Genomic DNA, 12136 nt, shown 5'->3' on the forward strand with positions numbered 1-12136 from the left:
AAAAATAAAAAAATATTATTTAATAGAATAGAGATAGGGATGAGGAATGGGATGTATGAAGTTTTTGAAATATAAATAAAATTTAGGAAAAAATTTGAGGAAATGTGATTTTGAGTTAAATTATAGGGATAAAGATAAGCAATGGGATATGGATGCTCTAATCCAATCAAATGTTTTTAATGTTCTATTAGGCAAATTTTTGACTTTGACTAAGATGCCTAACCCAATGAAAGTAATTTATTATATAAAACCACGTTAATTTATAAATTTATTTTTATATAATCTGGCTAAAACATTATTTTTTAAAAAAATATCATTTTTAACCAAAATAACCTGTAATTCTTCCGTTGTCAGAAAGATACTGATCCCAGAAAACAAGAACCCAAGAATTCTTCCATTGTCGACAAGAAGGACAATGATCTCACTGCAATCCACGACACACTCACTGCAGCTTCAAGATAACAAACTTCTGAAAACACAAGTAAAACCAGAAAATAATTTCTCAATCATTTGTTTTTTTTTTATTAGGTTTTTTTTTTTTTTTTTTTTTTTTGGTTCCCTTCTCCATCCCTATTCCCCAAGAACGAACTCACAGCACAAAATTCGTTGCAGAGAAAACATGTTTACCTCTACCCAGCTCGAATCCTATCCAACCAGTCAACGCTCTTCCGAGCTTTCTCCAGCTGCTGGTCAATGCTTCTCCTAGATTTCTCATGGCATAACTCCACGCTTCTCCTCGACCTTTCAATCTGGTCAAACGACATTCTCGACTTGTCCAAATTGTTTTGAGACTTTAAGCTGTAGTCTTGAATGATTCTAGGTTTTTCAGACCTGTCGATGCTGGTCCTCGGTCTCTCTCTCCAGTAACCAGTACTCTTCCTAGGAGCATCCAAGCATTGATCGGTACTCCATCTGGAGTAGCGTTCATGATGTCTGTCTGCGCTGCTAGTCGGAGCATTATGCCGACGTGAATGTGACTTTTCAACCGAGGAGATGAACTTCTTTAGATGCCTAAGGTATGCAGGAAAAAGCTCCAAATCACAGTGGTTTCCTCCTTTGATCCATAAGGGTTCATACTTCTCCTGACACAGTTGCCAGAGCTGCTTGCCGTGAGAACAGTCGACAACTTCATCGGCAGTTCCCTGCACATCAACACAATCCGGGCAAGATATCGAATTAGATTGTTTTCATACTTATTCCGAGATTGTCCAATGTCCCACCGGAAACGACTAGAAAGGAAATGCAAATCAAATAAAACAGTTGGTATTTTCTTGTTGAGTAAGTGTCACGTCTAGAGATTTTGAAAAAAAAGTAAATTTATAAAAGGACTTAGATATCGTATCACATCAAATCATATCAATTAATTTATTAATTTATTTTCATAATATTTATTTATTAACGAAGCACTTCTCTTTCTATTTTTAACAAGGATGAATGTTGAAAACCATGCAAATGCAACATGTTCATATTACATAGATTAAGTAAAGAGTACTACTATATCCATAAAGAAACCATACAAAAATAATCTCACAAGTTGATATAATTTAATCTGCTTCGTTAGATATACTTTACAATAAAAATAACTTTACAATTTTATAAATCACATAAATCACGTCAGTTTATGAGATTACTTTTATATAATCTTTTTATGGTTAAAGTATTTTCCAAAATTTGATTCGTCCGAGGAGCATGTCATTGATCTATAACATACGATGATGTAAAAATGGATTGGTGTTTTGACTTCTTTAAAATTGTAATGGATCGCACTGTAAGTAACAAAATTCATAATAAAAATTCTCAAAAAACATGCTACGTCTCCATATAATAAAAAATCAACAAAAACAAAAATACAGTGACCAATAATTCATAATATTTTAATTCTCTACTTATTATCAAATGATGTTCTCCCAAGTTATAATTTTTATTTGACATTGCAAAGATGTCCAAGACCTCATTTGTGGCAGTTTGTTATATGTTCCATGCATTGTACAGAAGAAAAACACCTCAAATGAAAGTAGTTCTACAGAAGCTAGGCATATCAATGCATGTACATTTAAGATGTTGTGATCTGTGAAGAAGAAGAAAAAAACAGATAAAAGTGAAAGCAAGAGTTTGCAGTATCATTAAATTTTGGAAATTAAGAAAAGCAGTTTTTCATCTACCAAACAGAGACATCTATTGAGTTGACGTTGAACACAAATTGACATCCCATCACTTTGCTGACAAAAAGATACTGCTTTTTTCCTTTTAGCTATAGCTTTTATATCTTATGGATAAAGAACAGATAAAAGTGAAAGCAAGAGTTTGCAGTATCATTAAATTTTGGGAATTAACCAGTTTCTCGCCTACCAAACAAAGTTATCTGACTTGAAGTTGACTACTCATTGACATCCCATCACTTCTGCTGCAAAAGAGATACTGCTTTTCTTCTTTTACATGTAGCTTTTATCTCTTAGGACATTTATATTGATTTATTCGTATGTATGCATATGCAAAATCGCATTTTTTAAAAATCTAATTTATTATATAAACAAAATTTTTATATTGACTTATATAAATTTGAGACAAAATAATTATTTTTATTTTTTTTTAATAGGGTTTGATCTTCAAATATGTAAAATATTTGAGTAAAATATTTTTTTGAAAGTGAATGAATAAAATATGTAATAAAATATATAAAGGTAAAATATGTAGAAAGAGAGTGAGAGGAGAGAAAAAAATGAATAAAATATGTTTTGAAGAGTGAATAGTAGATATTCAAACATGTAAAGGTAATGTTCATAACTATGCAAATATTTGAAGATGCATAATCCAATACAGACGAATTTAGGCTCATATTATGCAAATATGACTTTGCATATGCATATGCATAGACCAATGTGGATGCTCTTATGGATTTGAGACCTCTAGGCTCTAGGTGCCTTCAATGTATATTAATTTTCGGTTTGGTCATTGGGATTTTTTATCTCAAACATAAAATTTTTATCTCATTATTACAAATTTTTAAAATTCTCATACAAAATATAATAAACAATTCAATTTTTCTTAACTTTTTCAAATCCCAAAATAATAATAATATTAAAATATAATATTTTAATATTTAATCTTAAAACTCAAAATTTTCATATGAAAAACCTCAGTGGCCAAGCAGAACCTAAATTTAAAACATTTTCCGTCATTTTGCTCTTACTTGCACAAGAGCCATCAGTGTCAAAAATTCTATTCAACATACTCACACTCCGCACATCATATTTTTTTTCTTACTAAATGTGTAGTATATAAATAGTAAGTAGAAAAATTCTATTAATTTAAAAAAATAAAACCAAATTTTTTTTTTAAAAAAGTGTGATATGTAGAGATAATAGCAAAGCTCAAAATCATCTTTTCCTTAATTTTTTCTTAAATTTTACTTATCTTTAAAAAACTTTTTACATCTCACTCCTTATTCTTTCTCTATTTTCTTAAAATAATCTTTTTCTATTCTTGTTTTATTATTTTGTCTTCTCATTTATTTGTAGATCTTTAACTCCTCATTTTTTTGTCTGAGTGGAAGAAAATTTTTTAACTTATTTTTTTTCATATTTCGGTAATTATTTAATTATTTGTGTACCTATATTTTCGATTTTTCATCTTTAACGAATATTTTTAAACTACATATCTTTCTAAACAATAGTATTTTTAAAAATCAATACCTTCATAACAATAATATTTAAAAAAAAAAAACATATTTTCACAAATGGTCAATTTTTTTTAAAAAAAATGGATCACCTCAATGGATGTAGATGAGTATGAGAGAAAGTGTAAATGATTAGAATAAAAATTTGTTTTAGAGCATTCCCATCCGCATCCCTAAAACTAATCTTTAACCAAATTATAAGAAAAAAAATTTTGAAAAGTGAAGAAAACTCATCTACATCCAGATCTCTAAATTAAGTTTTTATTTTAGGATGTGTACAGTTGCTCTCCAAATTACATCCTAAATCATTCTTTTGATTTTTTTAGTCCAAACTTATATTTTAATAGAATATAAAGAAAGAATATAAAGGGAAGTGAGACAAAAAAATAATAATAAAGAAAGAATAGAAAAAAATTATTTTAATAGAATATAAAAATGATAGGGAATAAGATGTATGGTCTTTTTAAATATGAGTAAAATTTAAGAGAAAATTATAAGAAGTGTGATTTCTAGTCAAATTTTAGAGAATATTATAGGCAAGAGGATGAGAATGCTTTTATGGATTAGAATAAATATTTGTAAAAAATTATTTAGGGAGCTACTGTTCAAATTCTAATACCTTCCCCTAAAATAGGCAACCAGATGGAGAGAGTTTTTGTCAAAAAATTTAGGAGATTTGATGGTATAGGCATCCGAATGCAGATGCTCCTAGAAAGAAAGAATTAAATTACATATCAATACACGCACAATTTCTTTTATTATTCTTTGTATAACCACGTTTTAATGCCAAAGCATGAATAAGAATAATATATTAAGGTTTCTTTCGAGTCTTGTTACTTCTTTTAATTATTTGCTCACAAAATATATATATATAGGGCTACTATATATATAAGGCTATAATTCGAGATCGATTCGTTTAAACTAGATTTGGACTCAATTCGTTTAATAAATGAGTTGTTCGTGAACACTAATATTAGTTCAAATATTAAACGAGCAAAACTCGTATAATCTCGACTCGATTCGATTTAGGTTCATGAACAATATTCGTATAAACTCGATTCGACTCATTTTGAGCTCATTACAATACCCGTAATATTTATATATATACTTACATATATTCTTTTGTTATATATATATATATTTAATATTGTATATATATTTTTGATACTTTGTATAAGTAATATATGTTGTTATTTTAAGTTTATGTATAAGTAACATGTTTTATTATTTTACAATAATAATGTGTTAAGTTCATAAAAGAATTATTGAGTCAAATATAAAATGTTTATAAAAATAAACAACTCTAATTGATTGAGACACTTTCTGAACTAATCCTATTTTGATTATTTGGCCATATTGAATACTTTAATATTAAATTAATAGCTTTATTATGTAATTTTTTAAATGACTTTAATATATTAGGCATTCTTGATACCATATGTATTGGAAAGTGAAAATGATTCAATGTTATATTGATATTTGATAGGCTTAAATTTTAGTATGTATATGTGGCTCATATTAAGTGAAATATCAAATATGTCACACGTGTATAGATAAAGCAAGTGAAAAATCACACGTATATTTTAGTATATGTATGTGGCGCCTCATATCAAGTGAGCTATAAGCTTTTAAAGCTACTCAGTTTATTCTTTTTGTAAGTTTGCTGGCAATTGTAATTGTAATTAGTGATTTAACATTTGAAATTATAATTTTTTATTATTATTCTTTTTTTTTTAAGTTTGCTGAAAATTGTAATTTGAATTAGTTATTTACTATTTGAAATTGTAATTTATTGTGATATGATATCTTAGATGTTGGAATTATTATTTTACCTATTTGTAAGTTATAATTATATTATCGCAAGTGATGAATCATTGATTTATGTCTAATAAGTATTAAGAGCTCAATTTAATATATATTTTCATATTTCTAGTTAAAGTTAATTAAGAGAAATAATCTCATTTATTTATAATAAAAATAATAATAATAATCTCATTTGTGCTTCAGCCAACAAAAAAATAAATTGTAGATCAAATTTAAATCGAGCTCATATCAACTCAAGTATTTTTTGTACTCGAGTTCGAGTCGAGTTCAATCATAATTTACATTAGACAAGTCGAGCTCGATCAGAAATTCAATATTTTTCGAGCTCAAGTCGAGTTCGAGCAGATATATATATATATATATATATATGCTAAACAAGGTCTTGACCCCCATGTTCGAATTCGACTCTATTTGGTTCATTTGCAGCCCTATTAATATATATACTCCTTTTAATTATTTAAATGTGCCGTGATTTATTCTATAAGTAAAAGGATTCTGATATAATCAAATATTTCTTTAAGATTGTTGTATTAAATAAAATTTTATGTGCAAAAGATGTAGATTTATATAGTTAACTAATAGAAGAAGCATGTCCCACTAAATAGATTAACATTCCTATAATCACTTTATGAGATGGCAAATGCAAGATATTAAGTTTTTGAAACTTACATGAACTACAAGCACAGGGCACCTTACAGATGGGATTTTGTCAATATTCTGCACAAAATAAATTTCAAATTGTATTCAGACACAGAAACCTGCAAAACTCTATTTTAAATATAAAAACAATCAATTAAGGGTTAGATTTTCATTTTTTCTTTTTCTTTTCTTTTTTTTTTTTTTTGGGTCTACTACAAAGGGTTAGATACTTATTCAGTCCTAGGTTCTGCAAGTTTTGTAGAACACTCCATACATTTCAATACAACAAAAATGAAAAATTCTACTCATCATTCTCACACATTATACATAATTTTCTATTTTTTTCTCTTTTTCTTTTACAAAATATGTGGTGAATGAATGATGAGTAGAAAAACTCAATTAGTTTAAGAAGAATAAAACAAAAAAATAAAAAATTTTAAAAAAATGTGATGTGTGATGTATCGGGATGATGAGTAGCAAAGCTCAACAAAAATTTGGCCCCAACTCCTATGGTTTTTCATTGTGCACCAAAAGGGGTCACTCGGTCCATCTGCAATCGATAACACAAACAGCACACCACATCAATACCAATAGAATCGAAAGAGCAATGCTACTTTTCATTCTTGATTTTGTCAACCTAAGTCACATTTGACGAGATGGCAAATTTCAAGTGGTTGTTCATTCAAATAATTGACATATAAAACCACTTATTATGCACCACATAAACAATGAGAACGAGGACGACAACATCAAAATTGAAGAACATCATTTCTCGCTTCCAAATTACTCACCAAAATTGCCAGCACACATACAAGTGTGTTATAATTCCACATCAGATTAAAAAACTTCTTTTAAGAACACTCTAAAATTAAATAATGAAAATTTAAAATTCAAAAATTATAAAAAAAATACAACTGAAACTTTTTAAAGAAAGAAATAATAAACACTAAGGGGCATGTTTGGACACTATAAGAATTCTCAGAATTCATAATTTCATTCCCATATATCACTCAAATACAAAACATTTTTTAACCTCAAAACTTCAACATTTTCATATAATCATTACCTAATCATTATTCAAACACAAAAATCAATACAACTTTAAGAAACTTCAAAACAAAAATTATATTCAAACAATTTTTTAACTTCATAATATTTTTATTGAATTTTTTCTCTCATTTCCTAAAACTTAATAAAACTTCTCCACCCAAACCATTTCACTACTATTCACAAAATTCTAAGATACTTTAAGTGTCCAAACATGCCCTAAAACTAAAACAATAAATTCTTAAGAATATATAAATAAAAGTTAGAAAACACAAATGCTAAAAACGTTAAAAAAAAAAAAATGTGCCGTTTTCTTAATCAAAGGATACAGTGAGCAAAGGATAATATCCCATCCTGTAACACCTCAATTGAAGGCCCAAGCCACATGGTCTATACTCCAAAACAACTAGTCAATGATACAATTGACACCCCACTGGAACCTTCGAACAAGAACTTATCCTTCCCAAACAATGTGAAAATCTCATTCTTTACCTAGCCATATCCTTATTATATGGGGTATCACAATCTCTCCCTCTCCATTTAAATTCCTGACATCCTTGTCGAGTCTGTCCATTATAGGTGGCACAGTTCAAGTCTCATATTTCTGGTTGGGATAGGCTCTGATACCATTTGCAACATCTCAATAGAAAGTTCAAACCACATGACCTACACTCCAAAATGACTAGTCAATGATACAATTGGAGCCCTATTGGAATCTATATAGAGCAATAACTTATCTATCCCAAGCAATGTGGGATCTCATTCACCACCTAGCCTTATCCTTATCATATGAGGTATCACACATCCACACTTCCCTCTTTTTTTAATTTCTAATTTTTATTCTTGACATTTTTTTTTTAAATCTTAGGTCTTGTTTATCTAATTTTTCTAGCCTTTTGTGCACATGGTTTTCTTTAGATTTCAATTTTTTTTCAAATCCTAAGTGTTTTTTCAAAGTTTTTAGTCATTTTTGGGTTCTAATTTCTTGTTAGGGTTATCGACAACAGATGGGCGAAAGGACTATTTTGATTCAAAATGACAGACCGAATTAATGTCTTTGAAACCTGGAGAGTTTGCAGCAAAACAATGGGATTAAATTAGTATTTAGCCTATTAATGAAAACATTGATATAGATCAACAAACAAGAACTTGACCTTGTAGATGTCAAACCAGTACGAGCGCTTGACAGGATACATGACCCTTAACCCTGATAGTATAGGACTATGCAGAACAACAGCTCTTAGTTTAGGCAAACGGGCAGCAAGATCCAAAGTGGGGCCACTTCCAACAGATTGGCCATAAAGGATTATGTCTTCTTGCTTTGCCCCATAGTTCTCTTCAAGACATTTGTATGCTGCTTCAATGTCTGCATAGGTGTTTTGCTCACTTGGCTGCAGAAAGACATGAGATTCAAAGCTTAAATCTTGTTTAATGACAAAACCACTAGAAACAAATTCATGTTTCCCTTTATATTTTCATGCTGCTGTTAATACCTTTCCTGATGACTGCCCATAGCCAGAGTAGTCATACCTGCATGATTTACTAAGGGATTGAGAGTATATTCAAAGTATGAAGTTTAATGGGAAGTCAGTTGCCACCAACTTAGATAAATTCTGCTGTATGAGAGAAATCACATTATAAGAATAGAAACTGTAAGAGGGACATCATATAATAAATATGGAAACTGTAATTTATGACTTTATGGTACCAACACACATATTTCGATGGTTAGGCCTTAGAAAAAATACTTGGTCGTTATGACGATTGAATACAGAGACGACGGTGGTGATTTTATACAAAACACAGTTATGCTCATTTCAGCCTTGTTTTTGCTACTCTGACAATGCCCTGCTTTAAGCAATAAAGTTTTCTTTACAACACAGAACCAATAGACATCGTTTACCTCAGCTTCTAAATGCATCCTGCTCAACTAGAAACAAGAAATAAAAGTATTTCTAATTTATAGAGGTGTATTAGAAGCTGAAACTGAAATCAATATTACAATTATATAAACAAGAAAGTAGAAAACACGGGGCGTTAAGTCAAATAAACCAAGCCAAAATCAAATGCCGAAAAAAAAAAATGAAAAAAGCTAAAACTGAAATATATCATCGAAATAAATCAATACACCATGTATAAATGCATTCATCAACTTCTTTAAATTCATTTATTTTCTTGCCCACTAAACCCAGGACCAAAAATTTCTCCAAAAAATTAAAACTGAAAGCTAAAGTTGGATCTAGTTTTAATGGCAAAGCTTCTTTCACTAATCGCCAAACTTTGTTGTTAGATCAATTCATTAAGCTTTCTGCCAACAAACCATGATCCATCGATTCATAAAAAGACAAAAATAAAATTGTACCTATCAATTAATGGCATTGCTACTGTAAAGATCCCCATTTCTCAATTTTCTTGTTGGATCAATCATTAAGCTAAAGACAGAAGAATGATTTCATACGAATCTCCATTTTCCAATTGGACCGAGGACGCCAACAACCCCAGAAAAACATCACAAACCAAGGATGTTGAAGAATCAGATCCACGCATGCATTGAACAAATTAAAAGGAAAAAGAAAACAGAAAAGAGAACAGAGAGACCTAAGACCTAAGACCTAACCCAACCCCTGCCCTCCCACAGTACAGCCAATACTACGAACGACGGACACACGTTCTACTTGAATCCCTAGATAATCTCGAACTCCATATTTAGAACAGATACAAGCCCCATTCACAAAGTAAAAAAAAAAAAAAACTCTGCGTCAATGCAAACCTGCTCAGACAGACATACTATGCACCTAGTTTTCCAAAATACTTTCCTTTCGTTCTACCCGAAGAAACTCAAACTCTCACAGAAATGTGACATGGGTATCTCTAAGTCATCTTGAATACAGAATAATCAATAATACATACCAATCAAAGACAAAAACAGACGTGAAAACGGGACAAAAGGCACGAGAGAAAGGAGGTAGGTATATACCCCATGAGATTAACCCGCAAATGGATGCTGAGTTCGATGAAAAGCTCGTACATTTGGCCAATATCAGTGGCATTTCCATGGGAGTAGAGGAGGGTGGAGGTGGCCATAGGATGCCGGACGTAAACGGCCACGGTCTCTGTGCCGCGGCGGGTCGGCAGCCTGAGAACGTCGACGTTCTCGCGGTGAGGAAAGGGGTCCAGGAGCAGAAGGCCAGTTGCACCTTCAGTAATTAGTTTGTAGGATGGCGGGTTTGGCGGAAAGAATGCAAATTTTGCAGCCATCGATGAAGTCACCCCACCCATCAGTCTCTCTCTCTCTCTCTATCTATCTCTTTCTAACTGAAGCTTTTCAGAGAGATTGAAAAATTGACATTCCTTTAATTCCTGCAGTCTCTTCGTGCTTTGTGTTGAGCTCAGTTAAAGACTGGTACTGAGAGACAGAGAGTCACAGCGGTGAGAGAGAGGGAGAGGTGGGCACTGGGCATTGGGCAAAGGACCAGGCCACGTCCTATCCATTAGTTTCATTAGTTTCCGAAGGGGGCAATGATAGTGAGACCATGCCCTTTTTGGTAACGACAAGCCACCAACTTATTTATTACTTATAAATAATTTTAAATATAATTATATTTTTCATTATATTTAAACACATCAAATTGTTAATAAAAAATAAATTTATCATTTTCCTTACTTTTTTCATGCAACTTTCTTTGAGAGTCGCGACATCCTCCACGTGTCGTAGTAGTTTTTTTCAATTATTCTAGAAAAATACTTTAGTAGATCAGAAATATTATGACCCATTCTCAAAATATTTTATTTTATTATTATAATTACTTAAAATTTGTATATAGAATATAATAAATAATATAATTCTTTTAAATATTAATTTAATTTTTTAAAATTTTAAAATAATAAGATTAAAAAATAATATTTTATTCAAATTTAATATTTTATTTCATCTCATCTCATATCTGAATCTAAATTAAAAGTAAAGTCATAAGCAGAATCCCGATAATCTTATTTTTATTTTTATTTATATTTATTTAATGATTAAAATAATATTTTTTTAAAATATTATAAATTTGTTATTTAAAAAATAGTAAAAATACATAAGTAAATATAATAATAATAATAATTTACGCTTATTGGGATCCCCATGTGTGGAGAGCCACTCTTTAGTAGATATGCATTCAATTCCCTACTTCCCCCGCGCAAAATATGGTTGTTTTCCGTTTTGCATTTAATCCTTGTCCCTAAATTTTAAAATTCTCTTTTGATTATTTTTGAAAGAGCAAGCTATGTACAGTCTTCAAATAGAAACTATAATGTAGATCTAAATAATTTTATCTTTAAAATTTTTTAAAATTATAAAAATATCCCTTCTAAAATGATGTCTTTTCTCAGTTAATAAAGGGCATGTACATACAATTCTTAAGTGGGAATTGCAAATAGAATTTCTTTTTTCGAAATGAGATTTTTTTTTCTTATGTATATTTTCACTCGGATGTTGTTTGAATAGTGAGATGAGATAAAATAATTTTTTAAAACAATTGATAGTTAAATAAAATTTTTTTTAATATTATTATTATTTTAGGATTTGAAAAAATTGAATTATTTATTATATTTTGTGTAGGAATTAGAGAAAATTATAATGATAAGATAAAATGAGATAGGTTGAAAGTGTTTATCAATCCAAACGGCCTTAGTGTTATTTAGATAGTGAGTAGAAATGAAATAAGTTGAGATGATGCAAACCCGAATTGATATGGGATATCTAGGTCAAGATTCTACATTGATTGCATTGAAGTACTACCTTAAAAAGATGAATATGTATAAATATAAAACAAAATGCTTAATATCTTCCTTGGATTAAGGGCAATATTAATTATTTTCTACCAAATCATATATTTATGTTCATTCTTGCTTTGTTAGTAAATAACTGGTTTTAAATTTGGAAGTGATTTTAATTTCGATTTT

The 12136-nt window shown here is 29.8% G+C and overlaps 1 protein-coding gene across 1 annotated transcript; it reads right to left on the reverse strand.

Moving 5' to 3' along the window:
- Positions 1-313: 313 nt before the first annotated feature.
- LOC122289172 (alpha/beta hydrolase domain-containing protein 17C-like) lies at positions 314-10661 on the reverse strand. The gene is made up of 5 exons (XM_043096132.1): positions 10164-10661; positions 8680-8716; positions 8341-8577; positions 6170-6217; positions 314-1142 (listed from the first exon to the last, which is right to left on the reverse strand). Exons 1-5 carry the CDS (start codon positions 10463-10465, stop codon positions 630-632), a joined length of 1137 nt encoding a protein of 378 aa, XP_042952066.1. The 5' UTR covers positions 10466-10661; the 3' UTR covers positions 314-629.
- Between the last annotated feature and the right edge of the window lie 1475 nt (positions 10662-12136).

This window comes from Carya illinoinensis, chromosome 12, assembly GCF_018687715.1.
Source record: "Carya illinoinensis cultivar Pawnee chromosome 12, C.illinoinensisPawnee_v1, whole genome shotgun sequence".
Taxonomy (NCBI): Eukaryota; Viridiplantae; Streptophyta; class Magnoliopsida; order Fagales; family Juglandaceae; genus Carya; species Carya illinoinensis.